Source organism: Pelodiscus sinensis, chromosome 5 (assembly GCF_049634645.1).
Source record: "Pelodiscus sinensis isolate JC-2024 chromosome 5, ASM4963464v1, whole genome shotgun sequence".
Taxonomy (NCBI): Eukaryota; Metazoa; Chordata; order Testudines; family Trionychidae; genus Pelodiscus; species Pelodiscus sinensis.
In genome coordinates this window covers 108,500,052-108,516,682 of record NC_134715.1, presented here as the reverse complement: position 1 = coordinate 108,516,682, position 16,631 = coordinate 108,500,052, and the positions used below count along the sequence as shown (strand labels likewise).

Below are 16,631 nucleotides of genomic sequence, written 5' to 3'. Positions count from 1 at the left end.
GTTTCATCCTACAAAATAACTAGCATCACACCTAGTACTTGCTACTTGTAACTCATAAAAGCCAGAACTACACCAGATAGCAAAGACCTGGCTTTAATGCAACACATTTACCATGTATTAATTAGTAACACAGGATTTTAAAAAATCATTAAGTTCAGAGCTTAGATATCTGCAACACCCCAAAAAATTCTGTTAAAAGAATTAAAAACTGAATAGTCTGGCAGCACCATAGGACTATTCGCTATTTTTTAATATTTTTTTCAGCTACAGATTAACACGGCTACCCCTCTGAAACTGTTGAAAGAATCTCTTCTATCTTAAGCCATTAACACCTATATGCAAACTTTGCTTGAAATGTAATCATGCAAATGTCCTCCTAATGTGAACGCGCACGCGCACACACACGGCTTCCCCCCCACACTTCCGCCGAACCAACCCAACAGAAAGGACTGCATTGAGTCAGACACCCTAAACAAACTGCCCCGCGCTTCCACCTCACTGCACAGATCCCACCTCCCCATGCACTCACCTCCTTTACTTCCCCCTTCCTAGCCCAAGAGCGCTGAAGAGACTGCTAGGTTTCTGCCTCTCCCTCCCCCCCCTTTGGCAGAGGGGACTTCTCCCCAAACCAATTAATTACTCCCTCTCTCCTCCCACCCACTCATTCCCTGCTTACCTCGGCTGACTGTCTTCTGTTTGCGGAGGCCCAGTCCCCGCCAATCAGTTGATCTCCCTGCCTGAGACTTGAGCCTCTCATGGGGTTCAGAAAATAGCCGCACGGCTGCTCAGCCGCACAGCTTAGAGGGAACTTTGTTGTGCACTTTTCCCCTTGCTCCCTGATGAAGGGGAAAAGCCAGCAAAATCCCTGTACAAATCGGGGAAGGGGAAGCTTTAGTCCCCCTTACCCTTCTAAAGGGCACCTGGGGGGTGGGAGACCTGGAGATGGGGCAGTCATGGATTGGGGGGCAGGGGGGGAAAAAGGACTCTCTCTCTTTTCTTAATGCTTTAGAAGTAATCCCATTCCATATACATCCCATTTTCCTGGCACAACCAAATCCTTACCTTGCTTTAAATTATAAGAGGAGGAAACTGTATACCAAATTTGGGGGTCTTGGCTCTCTCTTACAGTTTGGGAGGAGTTCTCGAACAAACAAACAGGCAGATTCTCTCAAATGTATAGTAGATGAGTGAAATTTTGGCCACATTGAAGTCAACTGCAAAATTCCCCAATGACTTTGGTTAACACACCCAAGTCTAAACTTGTAATTTTGACATCACCTTCAATACGCTGACTCCCACTTTTCAGAGACTTTGTTTTCTCTGCAGCTTTTTGTTTACGCTTCTCTTCAAGTCTCTCCCTATTAATTTGCCTCCTTAAGAGTCTCTCTTCTTTTTCTCTGGCCTGAAGACACAGAAATAATGAAAAAGATGATTTTTTAGTTTGTTTAATGAAATAAATAAATGATGAAAGTCATGTTAAAAAAACCGAAATGTTATACACAAACTTGTACATTTCTGCAGAAATCAGCATTTCAGTATAATAAAAATAATCAACATGTTCTTGAATAATTTACAAAGTGCTGTGCAAACTAATTAAAAGTCTCAAAATACTTAAGTGAATTAAAATTAGGGATGTTAAAAATCATGCAGTTGTATAAGCATGGATCCACTGAAATTTTTAGCAGTTTACACAGATAAGGGGCTCCTGCCTTCCCCCACCCTTGCTGCCTCAGAACAAGGCAGCAGCACGGGTGGTAGGCAGCTCCATGGGAGCTGGTGCATGCAGGGAGCAACGGGCGGGGGAGCGGAGGGGGGAGAAGAGGGAAAGGGAGAACATAGGCAGCTTCCCAAAGGCACTAGGCTCCTGCTTCTTCCCCCGCTGCGTCTGCTTTAGAAGCAACAAGGGGAAGGGTGCATGTAACTATTAAGATTAACTGATAAGCCTGGGCTTATTGGTTAATTGTGTGAACAAGTACATGCTAACATCCCTAGTTGTTATTAACCCCTTCTCCAACCCATAAGGTTTTATCCCCATTTTACAGGTGGAGAATAGGCAGGCGCAGAGTCAGCATTAGCACTAGTGTGTTCTAACCCCAATTTCAGTCCACTAGACAAAGTTACCTCCACTTTCAAAAGAACTTTATAATTGTTCTCTTTCTTTCCTCAACTCTGTTGTACATATGAATTACATGGCCAAAGCTAAAATCTAGTTTATTCCAGAAGTATCTAGGCAAGCTGCAAAGACGCTGGGCACACTCAGGTGCCTCATTATTAGCCAGAGTTTGTTGTAAAATAGGAGGAGCTGGATAATTAGGTAAACCAGCGATTCTCAAATGACTCTCAATGGATCACTATCATGAAATGCTGACAGATCACACGTTGCTGGAGAAGAACTACAGAAGAATCAGGTGCTTCCAGAAAAAAAAACCCAGCTAAATAAAGAGAACATTTTTTTGATGGAGTTAAAACGTTAATTGTAAATGCATTCAAACTTACAATAGACTGACGACGTTGCTCTACTGTCCGTTCATCATCGGAATCACTGTAGTACTTGGAGTACAGAAATGGTTTGTGAACATATGCATGGCGGACTGGTTTGGCCTTCCAATCGCTAAGTTCATTAGTCTGAGGCTTTGTTTTACTCTGATTGTTTTGCTCTTCTTCGTCTAGTCAGAATTAAAAGTGGACAAATTAAAGCAACATTGTTATGGTAAAATTTAAGTTTTGTAAAAATGAACTGTCATAAAACCTAAGATTAACAGAAATGTCTCCTTTAAAAAAATGTTTCAAAGAGATTCCAATTTAGCATTTACACAGACAAATGTTACTAAAATATGAGATGTGATCAGTCTATTCTCATTGTCCAGAGAAAAATGCAAAACATAATAAACTGCATAAACTGAGAAAAACAATTAGATTAAAAAAACACATTCCATTTTGGTACTATAAATGTGTCATTTGACATGGTTAAGGATATTTTATATATAATTTTAGCCACCAAAATCACATAGCTTTTGGGAATTCCTGCAACCCTAGGGCTGTAATAACACTCTGATCCCCAAATGGTCTGCTCACAGTACACCTAGGCTCAAGTCAGAAAAACAGTCTAAAGCTATATCTATAATATACACTACTGGCAGTGCCACCTAATATACGTGCAGCTGTACACTGCAGAGAAAAGCAGATTGAGTCTACATTGTGGTGTGTAGTTCCAGGTCAGTTTATGGCTCTAGAAGTGAGGAAGCAGCAGGGACAGTCTTCAAGAGCTCACTGTCCCTTTCACTATAGCAAGAAAAGGCTCCAGCAGTGGGGTGCTGGCAAAGTTATTCCCTCCTTCCTCCCGCCTGCCAGGAGTCTTTCTGTATAGTAAGGAAAGGCTCCAGAAGCTCCCTGGGATGCGGAAAGGCTCTCATAGCAGGGAGACAGTTTTAATTCTGTTGCTAAAAAAAACAGCAGAATAGATAGGAAGGCAGAGGCTTGAGCAAGTAGACAGTCTTGTAGGATATGTACTCAGGGACACAACTACACCCTTCAATCATGTATTTACTCACATAAGCTGTGCCTCACCATCTATTCTATTTATGACCAGGAAAAGGGGAGCAACCCATGTAAGTACTCTCCCTGCTTCTAAAAGAAGCATGCCATGCAAATGTACATTTACACTAACTTCACATAAGGGGCGGGGGAGGAAGGTAGAAATCCACACACGAAGCAGAAGGCATTGTTATGAAGTGCCATCACTACATCCTGAAAAACTACACACAAAAAATAATTTTAAAATACTGGACTATATATATATTTTTATTTTAAAATGCCAAGTAATCTATTTTTACTATTATTTATTAACAGAAGAAAAACCGTGAATTTTACCCATCAGACGAAAGGTTCTCTATTATCAAACAATGCATGTATGATAAAATATATTTCAGAACAGACTACAAAGTACTATGTATTCAAATGGCAGAAATACACCAACCAGGATATTACTAACACATGTATTCTTTTTATATTATTTTTACCATCTGATGTGATCTCTCCTTCTTCAGTGCTATCGGAAACTACAGCTTCTTCTTCACTTTCTTCTTCAAAGGAAGAGAGGTCACTGGTGTGGACAGAGCTCACAGTGATATCACTGAGTAAATCCACGTCTGAGTCATCAAAAATATGTTCTTAAAAAAAGAAAACAAAAAAGTTGCATCATGCATTGTATCAAACTAATGTATTTAGCTCATTTCCTAAGAATTGTTATTTTAAAGACTCAGATACACAGAAGCGGTACATTATTTCTGAACGCAGACTGAGTTAGACTAAATGTTTGCTTTAACCACAAACAACCTCTCGGACTACAATGGAGCTATTTGTGATTTAGGCTTCTCTTTACAAGTCCACCTTTTAGAAGATGGTCCTGGCATTTGTGAGGGAAAACTAGCATTACTGTTGATTTTTTAACTAGCAATGGAACAACAACAGTCTAAAGTTTGCAGATGATACCAAACTGGGTGGGGTTGCGACTTCTTTGGAGGATAGGGACATAATTCAAAATGACCTTAGCAAGTTAGAGAAATGGTCAGAGGTAAACAGGATGAGGTTTAATAAAGAGAAATGCAAAGTGCTCCACTTAGGAAGGAACAATCAGTTCCATACATACAAGATGGGAAGCGACTGTCTAGGAAGGAGCATGGCGGAAAGGGATCTAGGGGTCATAGTGGACCACAAGTTGAATATGAGTCAACAGTGTGATGCTGTTGCAAAAAAAGCAAATATGATTCTAGGTTGTATCAACAGGTGTGTTGTAAGCAAAACTCGTGAAGTCATTCTGCCGCTCTACTCTGCACTAGTTAGGCCTCAGCTGGAGTACTGTGTCCAGTTCTGGGCGCCACATTTCAAGAAAGATGTGGAGACATTGGAAAGGGTACAGAGAAGAGCGACAAGAATGATTAAAGGTTTAGAGAACATGACCTATGAAGCCAGGCTTCATGAACTGGGCTTGTTTAGTTTGGAAAAAAGAAGATTAAGGGGGGACATGATAGCGGTTTTCAAATATCTAAAAGGGTGTCACAAGGAGGAAGGAGAAAATTTGTTCCTCTTGGTTTCTGAGGACAGGACAAGGAGTAATGGGCTTAAGGTGCAGCAGGGGAGGTTTAGATTGGACATTAGGAAAAAATTCCTAACTGTCAGGGTGGTCAAATATTGGAATAAATTGCCAAGGGAGGTAGTAGAATCTCCCTCTCTGGAGATATTTAAGAACAGGTTAGATAGACATCTGTGAGGGATGGTGTAGGTGGAGCTTGGTCCTGCCTTGAGGGCGGGGGGCTGGACTCGATGACCTCTCGAGGTCCCTTCCAGTCCTATGATTCTATGATTCTATGAAAGACGACTACATTTACCAATATTGTTGGACCAACATCTTTTCACTTTCCAAACTCACCTTTGAAAACGCCCACACCAACACAATATTTCCCTCTATCCCACAATATTTTAAGTTGCCTTTTCTATACCTTCATTTGTACCTTCTGTTATCTTCTGTTTACTGCTGTTTTTTTCAGGAATCAGCTGTTTTACTGATTCCACCTCCCTTTCTTTCACTTGCTTCTCTTCTTTTGCTTTTAGGGCATCATCATTCTTCTTTAAATGGTCAAACTTCTTGTCATTCTTTTCTTTTTTCTCTTTTCTTCTTTCCCCTTTCTCAGTGCTCTCTGGTTTCCTGTCACCTTTATCTGTTAATTTACTTTTCTGATCATCACTTTCTTGTAGAAGTTCTTTGCCTGGATTAATTAAATTGCTAACATCTTTCGTTGAATTTTTGATTTCTTCACTTGGGCAAGGGAGATCATTTAAATCTTCACACTTTGCAACTATTTCACTTCCTTCTGAGTGAATGGGTTTCTCTTGTTCTACTAACTCTTCTGAGTTCCGCTCTCTCTCTGTGCTATCATCAACACTCTGTTGAGATGGGAGTCTTTTTGAAGTTCTGTCATTGTTCTTGGAATTTGTATTCTCTGTTGAAGCCCTGGCAGCACTTGCTTCCTGGTTAAGAGAAGTTATTGTTTCCAAAATGGACATGGCATCACTAACTACATTAGTACTAGGAGCTGTAGCAGAAACACCTTAAAGAATGAGAAAAAAATAAAACATTTTAACTAATCAAGATTTTCATAACATTTATTAAGAGAAAATATTTATTTCTATATTGATTATATTTCTGAAGGCAAAGAGCTTTTCAGATCAAATTAGTCAAGAATTTTGATTAATCTGAATCACAGTATTTGTTTCTTACATATCAAGATATCACTATGCTAAATTGTTTGTGGTCTGGTTATCTGAGATACACTTTGCTCTCAATGCTATTTTGCTGCTGAAGAAATTCAGAGCAGGTCCCTCACTTTATAAAGAGAGAGTGACCTGCAAGATACAGTCTCCATGGAGGTCTTTCAACTTCTGAATTTTCTCCACCAGCCCAAATTCAATGTATACCCCACAGTTTGCCAGAATAGCCAGTGAAATATTGAAGGAAACAATGCTAGAACATACTCCCTTCAGTATCTTTATTAATGACCTGAAAGAAGGATTACACTGAATATTAACTACTTTTTGTAAGAGTTACTGCATTGGGAGGAACTGCAAACACAGGTAGGCACTGTTATGTAACATGCCCATCCCATCAGTAGTGACTTAAGATGGTAAAGAAAGGGTTAACCTGCAGCTGTCTCTTCAACCCACCTGCTTAAAAGGAAGCAACAATAAGCCTCCCAGAAACAGAGTTAGAATATAAGCAAATGCTCTGGTTCATGAAGACAGAGCTGATATTGTAAATAGCCAGGTTTATCATAGTCCTAAATTAAACCAACGGTGGAAAGACGACTTAGCTGGAGGGCTTCTTGTAGGAGTGAATTTTCAAGTACATACTGTGGATGACCAAGTAATTAAAAACCTGAAAACAGCAGACTATTTACTGGATGTAATTTTAGTGACAAGGCAAGGAGCAATGGTTGTATGAGAGCCTAATATGCTCTGTAAAAGTAGATTCCAGAAATAGTTTACAGCCTGAGCCTAGAATGAAGTAGGAAATTGTCTATGGCCAAGTAGCCGACTTAATACAAAGGGTAAAGTTCAAATAGAAATATGCATTAGGGACATAAGAGACTGGTTGACTAGTGACTCGAATAGTCACTTCACCCCATTCCTTGCTGTTGCTATCAGAGAGAGGCAGCAAGGGAGTGGAAGCAGGAGCTGGTGCTGAGGGAATTGGGGGCTGCCAGCTGAAAAGCCCTCAGAACCATCTCTGCAGGGTGAAGGAGGGAAAGGGAAGGCAGAAGTGTAGCGGGGGACCAGGTGCGAGCTAGGAATCAGTTGTCCTGGCTCGTGCCCAGTCCCCCCCGCTACGCTTCAGCCTTTTGAATGAATTAAGAGCCTGGTGGGCTCTACAGTTTCCCCCCTCATTAACTAATCAATGGAAATGCCATCGACTAGTTGATTAAATACCAGTTAAACCCCCTAATATTGCACAGGAAACAGTTAAGTAAGATTCACTCTGGAAATATGTAAGCAATTTATACACCTGGGGTGGGTAATAAAACAGAGGCAGTTTGCTTCCTGCAGCTCTCATTGGTTGGGAACAACTGTCTCTGTAAGCACCCGCAACAGGGGCTATCAACAGGGAGTTTAGAGAGGGAGTTCTCCAGATAAAGGAGGACGCTAATACAGGACCCTTGAGAGAAGTGGCTGTCTGTAGTGAGTGTTTGGGGTTTTCTTGCTGTGTGATGATCTTGTGTTTGGCTGGGTTTTTTTTCTTCTTTCCCTCTCCTTTTCCTCCCGCCATGGAGTGTGTGCTGTGTCTGGCAGGTAGAAGCTGTGAGCTTCTAATCAGGGTTTGAAATCTAGAAGCCTCTGCTCACTGGTTGAGCCTTAATCAGGGGGAGGGGCTATTAGACAGTCCAGGGCTTTATAAAGGAGTGAATCAGCGACCAGGGAGCTTGTGAACAGGGACTGCTAACAGGGAGTTTGGAGAAGGAGTTGGGAAGGGAGTGAGATACACTCACCATTCTTTAAAAACTTTTTACTACTCTCCTGCCCTTCAAGGAGGCATTTAACAACAACTGAGGAATCTCTCAGAAGGAAGGCAGGAATGGATGGTGATAGGTCTGCTGTTGTTACCTGTACAGCATGTACCATGTTTGTCTTCCTCCCAGAAGAAAGAAGAGGTTTCATCTGCACTAAGTGCAAGCTGGTCACTATTTTGGAAGAAAAAAATTAGAGGACTTGAGGCCCAAGTATCAACCCTACGTTCTATCAGAGAGGATGAAGACTTTCTCGATAGATAGCAGTGTTTAATCCTGCAGGTACAGCAGGCTGAAGAGCCAGTCAGGGCAGTACAGGACAAGGAAGAAAACTGGCAGTATGTACCCTCTAGAAGGAGAAGGCCAACTCACGTATCCCCCATTCCTGTAGAGATAAGTAACCGCTATCAGGCTCTCTCCACAAGCACTGTGGTAGAGAATGCTTTGGCAGGGACCTCTCAGGGAAGAAATCAGAAGGGAACACCATCTACCAGAAGGCATGGATGCGTAGTCTTAGGGATGGGGGTTCTACGACCACCACCCCCAAAAGAAGACAACAGGTGGTGGTGGTCGGGGACTCCCTCCTAAGAGAGACTGAGTCATCCATCTACTGTCAAGACCTGCAATCTCGAAGTGTTTACCAGGCACTCGCATTCAGGATGTGACCAAGAGTTTTCCAAAGGTTTAATCATTTTCGGATCACTACCCCTTCCTGCTTTTTCATGTAGGAACTAGCGATACGGCCAAGAATGACCTTGACTGGGTCACAGCAGATTATGTAGCGCTGGGAAGAAGGATCAAGGAATTTGAAGCGCAATTGGTGTTCGCGTCCATCCTTCCGGTTGAAGGAAAAGGTCTGGGTAGGGATCGTCGAATTGAGGAAGTAAATGCATGGTTGTGCGGGTGGTGTCAGAGAGAGGGCTTTGGTTTCTTCGACCATGGGACTCTGTTCTGGACACAAGGATTGTTAGGAAGAGATGGGATCCACCTAACCAAGAGAGGAAGAGTATCTTCGTGGGCAGGCTTTCAAACCTATGAGGAGGGCTTTAAACTAGGTTCGTTGGGACGGTGACCAAAGCCCTGAGGTAAGTGAGGCAGTCGGACACCAGGAAGAATCACAACGAGGACCCTTCATTCGGATGGAGAAGTAGGGCAATCAACTGGTTATCTAAGGTGTTTGTACACAAATGCAAGAAGCCTGGGAAACAAACAGGAAGAATTAGAAGCCCTGGCTCAATCAAAGAACTATGATTTGATTGGAACAACAGAGACTTGGTGGGATGACTCGCATGACTGGAGCACTGTCATGGAAGGGTATAAACTGTTCAGGAAGAACAGGCGGGGGAGAAAAGGAGGAGTTGCATCGTATGTAAGAGAGCAGTATGATTGCTCGGAACTCCAGTATTTAGAAGGAGAAAAAAGACTGTTGAGAGTCTATGGGTTAAGTTTAGAGATGGAAGCAACAGGGGTGATGTTGTGTCTGTTATAGACCACCGGATCAGGTGGATGAGGTAGATGAGGCTTCTTCAGACAGCTGAGAAAAGCTTCCAGATCTCAGGCCCTGGTTCTCATGGGCAACTTTAATCACCCTGACATCTGTTGGGAGACCAATACAGCAGTACACAGAAAACCCAGGAAGATTTTGGAGAAAGTTAGGGATAACTTCTTTCTACAAGTGCTGAAGGAACCAACTAGGGGCCATGTGCAGCTTGACCTGCTGCTCACAAACAGGGAGGCATTAGTAGGGGAAGTAGAGGTGGGTGACAACCTGGGAAGCAGTGAGATGGTAGATTTCAGGATTCTGACCAAAGGAAGAAAGGAGAATAGCAAAATACACACCTTGGACTTTAGAAAAGCAGACTTTGACTCCCTCAGAAACCTGATGGGCAGGATTCCCTGGGATGCTTACATGAAGGGAAAAAGGAGTCCAGGAGAGCTGGCAGTATTTTGAAGAAGCCTTATTAAAGGCACAGGATGAAACCATCCCCATGCGTAGCAAGAAAAGCAGATATGGTAGGTGACCAGATGGGCTTACTGGGGACATCCCTGGTAAGCTTAAACACAAAAAGGAAGCTTACAAGAAGTGGAAACTTGGACAGACGACTAGGGAGGAGTATAAATATATTGCTCGAGAACGCAGGGGCGTTATCAGGAAGGCAAAAGTGCAACTGGAATTGCAGCTAGCAAGGGAGGTGAAGGGTAACAAGAAAGGTTTCGACAGGCATGTTAGCAATAAGAGGGTAATCAGAGAGGGTGTGAGACCTTTACTGGATGAGGGAGGTAACCTAGTGACAGGTGATGTGGGAAAAGCTGAAGTACTCAATGCTTTCTTTTCCTCTGTCTCCACAGAGGAGATTAGCTCCCAGACAAATGCACTAGGCAACGCAGTATAAGAAGGAGGTGGACAGCCCTTGGTGGGGAAAGAACAAGTTAGGAACTATTTAGAAAAACTAAACATACACAAATCCATGGGCCTGGATTTAATGCATCCAAGGGTACCGGAGTTGGCAAATGTCATTGCGGAACCTTTGGCCATTACTTTTGAAAACTCGTGAGAAAACAGGAGAGAGCCCGGATGATTGGAAAAAGGCAAATGTAGTGCCCCTTTATTCGGCTCTGGTGAGCCACATCTGGAGTATTGTGTCCAGTTCTGGGCCCCCCACTATAGAAAGGATGTGGACACATTGGAAAGGGTCCAGCAGAGGGTGACCAAAATTATTAGGGGGCTGGAGCGCATGACCTATGAGGAGAGACTGAGGGATTTGGGTTTGTTTAGTCTGCAGGAGAGAAGAGCGAGGGGGGATTTGATAGCAGCCTTCAACTTCCTGAAGGGAGGTTCCAAAGAGGATGGAGAAAGGCTGTTCACAGTAGTAATGGGTGACAGAACAAGGAGGTATGGTCTCAAGTTACAGTGGGAGAGGTTTAATATTAGGAAAAAACTATTACACTAGGAGGATGGTGAAGCACTAGAATGGGTTACTTAGGGAGGTGGCGGAATCTCCATCCCTAGAGGTTTTTAAGTCTCAGCTTGACAAAGCCCTCACTGTGTTGATTTAGTTGGGATTGGTCCTGCCTTGGGCAGGGGACTGGACTTGATGATCTCCTGAGGTCTCTTCCAGCTCTATGATTCTACCTGTGGCTGTGCAGGTAAGTACAGTGGATGCAGTCCTCCACTGGCCTAGATTTGGCCCCTGATGCTCAGGTCTCCTTCTCCTCTTGTGCATTGGGGAGCCTGCACTGGCGCTCTAGACCTCACACTCCCCCACCGTGGGGCTGGAGCGTACGAAGTCCACTAGCCTGACCCTGCCCCCCAGGCTCTGGTGTGCGGGGGAGGAGAGGGAGTGTCTTTCTCCTTCTCAGGTGGGGACCATGTCAGTGAGGAGGTTTTGTTCGTTTGTTTTTGTTTCTCACTTGTGTGCGGCCTTTCACTGATTTTTCTGTGGTTAGTGGCGGCGTACCCAAAAAAGGTTCCCCACCCTAATCATAGAGCCTACATAAGAGCTATGGTGATTTTTAGTTACAAAAGCCACTACTGGGCAGGTGGAGTAGGGCGGGAGATTAAATAATTCAACTACCAGAATACATATGCAGAAAGGATAGAATTAAGGTCTCTCTAAATGCTCCAAATCTTTCTAAACTAAAGAACTGCATTAAGAGAGTTACACCTTTCATACATAGTTGGCTACTCATCTTTTATAGCCTAGGTTCTATTTGAGCCTATGGTGAAAGGGAGACTCACTTTTTCATGGTAATTTCAAATTTAAAATTGTGATATTTAGCCTCTTCTTCCCACCTCTTCCAGCAGTAACAAATCATTAACCAGGGCTGCTCTTTACAGAGCTCATCTTGCTGATCCTTCAGATATTTAGTTTTAACAGCAGAACTAGTGATGATCAATAATACCACTTGCTAAGGAAACCAGGGAGAAAACAGACAACATAGAATAATGGCAAAATACCTTGCACTGTGATAGAAGCATCTCCTTTTTCCTCACTAGGGGCTGCACTCGGGCTTGTTTCCTCTTTGTGATTTAATGTGGCTAAAAACTCATGAACAGCTTTTTCCACCTGAGGTCTGAAAGTGTGGTTGATCTTTGGATCCACAACCTGAGAAATAATTCTGTCAATTCCAGACTCCAACATTCCAGACCTGAAAAAAAAAAAAACCCCCACACACTAATACTTACATATAAGGAAATGTATTTCCACAAACAGATCTGGTTTATCTAAAAAGTGTTTTCCCTCCACACAGACAACTTTCCATAAACTTTCTAAGTTCCTAGAAAGTAATTGTTTGCATTTGCTTCAGGAACACTCCTACCTGACTTGTGTCTAGGTCCATGGTGTCCAACCAGTTCTGAAGCAGTTGCCACTGTAATGGCTACTGCTATAGTGAACTAGCCACACTCAAACGGCCAAATAGCCACATGTGGCTAGTAGCTAGATTGTTGGATACCGTGGATCTAGATAGTGCTCAAAATGTCCCATTAACACACATCTGAATAAACATTTCATGCCTGACAAAAAGCCTGCAGCAAATGGATTTGTTTTTATTCTCTTTCAGCATAAACTTGCAGATCCCCTTTGTAGTTATCTTTATGAATCAGTTTGAGGAAAGCATTCTATGCAGAACAGGTAGCAAGAAATGTGACAGCACTATATCTATTGTCTTCATAACCCCAATGTTAGAATTTCTCAGAATGGCATCATGTTGCAACTACTAAACAGTGGAGTTCAGATTCTTAATTTACTTTATGTAATAGCTTCAGCATTGAACCAGTTAGCTACCTAATAGCCTACCTTTTGTCCATCACGCTCTAGAAAACAGAATGAGTTGCCTATGGCTACATTTCACTTGAGACCATTTCTCCATTTATGGTGTTATCAAGTCTTAACTACAAAATAATTGTATTTCCTCTATACTCAAGTGTTGATACCTATCACTAACCATGCAACAGGTGGCATTTGCTCCCAAGTTTCAGATCTGTCCCTAAAATTGACAGGATGGCAACCTTTATCTATACAAATTAGTTTGGAGTAACATTAGGCGGCTTCTCATATTAGGGTAATGTGCAACACTAGGCAGAGGATATTAATGTAAATGTGTTTATGGCACAAATTAGATTCACCATAAATGCTTATTCAAAGATATTTCAAGATGACCATTTACCAGCAGTCTTTACAAAACTTTTTAGCTGTCCATAGAAATCAAGTCTGTTCAAGGATTTCTGTTTTGTGAATATGACTCTGAATAACTAACTTGTGCTTGCAACATACATGAATTTTCATATCTACAATCCTATTAATAACACAAGATTTAACCCAGAAAACCGAACAACAACTAGTAATTTGTTGAATAAACCACTTATGAGTTAGTGGTAGTGCCAGAATCCTTGTATGCAAAGACTGCAGACCCAATATTCCAACAAAGCGAGACTCCTTCAAAGTTGTGATGCAAAACAGGAAACATTCAACACTGTATTACAACATATCACAAGAGTGACGAGCATTTATATCCGGATACAATGGTAACAAAGGTAACATTCTCTCTTCATAGAAGTTGTGGAATTTCTTTGTCTAGCTAAGCTTTCGTGGGCAAAGACCCACTTCATCAGGTGCATCTGACAAGGTGGGTCTTTGCCCTCAGAAACTTATGCTCCAATATATCAGTTAGTCTATAAGGTGCCACAGGACTTCTTGTTATTTACGCAGATTCAGACTAACACTAGGTTTCCATTCACCTATCACTAGAGCACGAGTATCTATTTAAACGGCAGAATATTAACTCAACTTATGACTTACTTGAGAACCTGCTGCCTAATATTATTTCTCAACTGATTCTTGTTGAGATGAGGACTCCAAGTATGAGTTGCCAGATGATTGGAAACAAAGTTGTCAACGCGTTGTCTCAGGTTTTGATAAGCAGGCTAAAGGGGCAAAAGGTGAGATCAGATATTTAAAAAAGCTGCTTAAAACTCATTTTCCTAATGAGAGGGCTGAAAAACTTTAAAAAGCTCCCTAGATCTTAACTGCCGAATCAATAAAAATATCAGGATTGCCATCCTCTGATAGGCAATGCCCATATACCAAAACCTATTTACCGAAAAGAATTCTATTACCCTCTTGGGAAAAAGTTTATACAGTATAACCTACATAAACGGGAGCGACCAGTCCCTTTTACACAGACGGCCCGATCTTGCTGAAGTCACTCACTGATCCCTGAGAGCTCATTCCTTAGGCAGGAACCTGCTGCTAAGGACCCTGCCAGCGGTCTAGTGCGAGGGGCAACGCGCTGAGCTGCTGCTGCGACGTATCCCCGGGGAACGACATTCCCAGGACGCTAGAGCCAGCCAGGAGTCTCTGCAAGGCTGCGAGGACCCGCCGGCTCCGTGTCCAGGGCAGCCCTGCCTCCACCCCGGGCAACGCTCACCAGGCAGGAGCGGCTGCGCGTCTCGGCAGACAGCCCTCCTCCCCTCCCCCGAGCTCCGGGCCCCCGTGGCGCTCGCCCCCTCCTCAGACCTGCCCCCGCCCATACCTTGGTGTCCACGTCGGCCAGGCAGTCGCGGCGGAACTGGTCGAACAGCCCCTGGCTCTTCAGGTGATTAACGATCACGGACACCAGCTCGGGCTCCACCGCGCCGCCCCCGCCGGCAGCCCCAGGCAGCGGCGGCTGCTGCTGTGGGGGCGGCGGAGGGGGCGGCGGCGGAGGGGGCTGGGGCTGCGGGTTACTGGCCATGGGGGCAGCGGGGTCTTCAGAGAGCGCGGGCGGCAACCGGCTCCTCTAGCCGGGCCCCGGGCAGGGGGCTGGTTACTGAGCAGCAACCGCGGCAACGCTGACCCCGGAAGTGAAAGGGAACGGAGGGAGGAAGCGAGAGACAACGAGCGGAGAGGGGCAGGGCTGATTCGCACAGAGGAATGGGCGTTGCTACTGGCTGTTCACCCCGCTCCCGGGGCGGGAACATCTGAGCCGAGCCCTCCGGCTCCGGCTCCGGCCCCTCCTTCCCAGCTCCCCGGGCGCAGCCCCATTGCTGCGCGCGGCGGCAGCGCCTCTACCAGCCGGCTGAGCTTGAGAACGAGAAAGGGGCGGGGCTGTGCGCCGGTTCTGAGCATGCGCCTGTGACGTGCGCGTGCTCAGTAAGAGCTGCTGAAGCCGCTGCCCTGGCTTGGCAATTGCTGCTCGCGCAGGAGCCCTGGGGAGCGAGGGGGGCAGGATCTGGGCAGTGCCCGACGGGATGGTGCAGGCTGGCCGGGCGCCTGGAGGCAGCCGAGGCAGGGCTGAGGGGCACAGTCAGGCGGGGGTTGGGCGCTGGGGATGAGGCTGAGGGGCTGCCCCCTTCTCCCCTGCAGGACAGTCCGTCTTGGCTCCCGCCTCCCAGGCCCTGTGCTGCGCCAGGCGGCTCGTCGTCCACTCTAGGCACACGAATGTCATTGTGCCCTTCAGATCATACTTTAGGTGCAGTTAATCAGTTTAAAAATATTCATAGCTGCTAGTAGGCTTCAGCCATCCCGTCTCAGTGTTTCTGGGGTAGCACTGTCCGTATCGTGCCAGTAGTTTTTGTCAAACACCATTTTATTCTTTGGGACCTTTATTCTTATCAACACCTGCTGATTTCCTGGGTTGATGTCACATTGCAGTTTCTTTTAATAAATCAATGAAGATCGTGTTGGTCAATTGTTTTGCTTTCTTATCCAGCACCCTGTTTTTATCCCATTACTATTTGTGTGTCAAATTTGGTTCCCAAAAAATCACTGCATGCCAGATTTTTAAAGGCTAAAAGTGTCATGATGCTTCTGAAAATCCTACTAGTCGGCTAAATACTTTTAAAAATCTGGCGCAGTGGGACTATCCTAAAAAATAAATTTCTATTGTATTGTTTCTAAATATAGATATAATAGAGGTATTCAAAAATCATGAGATATGCATCCCAAAGTCATAACGTTAAAATAAATAAATACATTTTAGAGTCTTAAATTTTCTTTTTTGTCGAGCCTTTCAGATGTACTAGCTTCATACTTTTTCTGTTAGCTCTTTCAAAGCATCCATATATGTAAAACAATAGTACATTTCTTTAATATTGAGTGCTTTTTTGAACTTCCAGTAAGTAAGATGTGACTTTTATCCCTTCCCTTTGTAAATGAAAACATTAAACATTTATTTCTGTAAGTAATTTGCCATCCTGCAAACATCGAAGTGCATACTTTACTGTTTATTACTTAATTTGTTGCATACATAAATTTTGATATTTCTACTAACTTGTTTATGCATATTTTAATTTCATAGTATTTTGTATATGTTTAATATTTCAGTATAATACATGTTAGTGTTGTTCTTCATTTTGACAAGTTTACTGCTTTTTTTAAACGAATTACGGTATCCTGTTTCTCCTTTGCATTGATTGCACGGGAGGGAGGGCATGGTGCTGACCTCACATAGTTTGTCTTCTGGTGAAACTAAAGTGTCTTGTCTCTACCATGTTTTTACAGTAGAATAGCTAATGCATGGTAATTACCCCAGGGTAAAAACTCATGTTTCCTTAGTATTGAGGACGGAGATGATACTAATCACTGAGATATT

General features: G+C 43.6%; 1 protein-coding gene across 3 annotated transcripts in view; it reads right to left on the bottom strand.

The window, feature by feature from the left end:
- BOD1L1 (biorientation of chromosomes in cell division 1 like 1) overlaps positions 1 to 15,291 on the bottom strand; it is a 60,982-nt gene extending 45,691 nt beyond the window's left edge. Inside the window, exons 1-7 of one of the 3 annotated variants that reach the window (XM_075930722.1) lie at positions 14,592 to 15,291; positions 13,859 to 13,983; positions 12,016 to 12,206; positions 5,499 to 6,107; positions 4,020 to 4,169; positions 2,497 to 2,666; positions 1,279 to 1,402 (exon numbers count right to left, since the gene is read on the bottom strand). In XM_075930722.1, the coding sequence (XP_075786837.1) occupies positions 1,279 to 1,402; positions 2,497 to 2,666; positions 4,020 to 4,169; positions 5,499 to 6,107; positions 12,016 to 12,206; positions 13,859 to 13,983; positions 14,592 to 14,792 (1,570 nt within the window). In that variant the 5' untranslated portion in view covers positions 14,793 to 15,291. The remainder of the gene's footprint in view (positions 1 to 1,278; positions 1,403 to 2,496; positions 2,667 to 4,019; positions 4,170 to 5,498; positions 6,108 to 12,015; positions 12,207 to 13,858; positions 13,984 to 14,591) is intronic. The other 2 variants (XM_075930719.1, XM_075930721.1) reach the window with 2 other exon arrangements.
- Between the last annotated feature and the right edge of the window lie 1,340 nt (positions 15,292 to 16,631).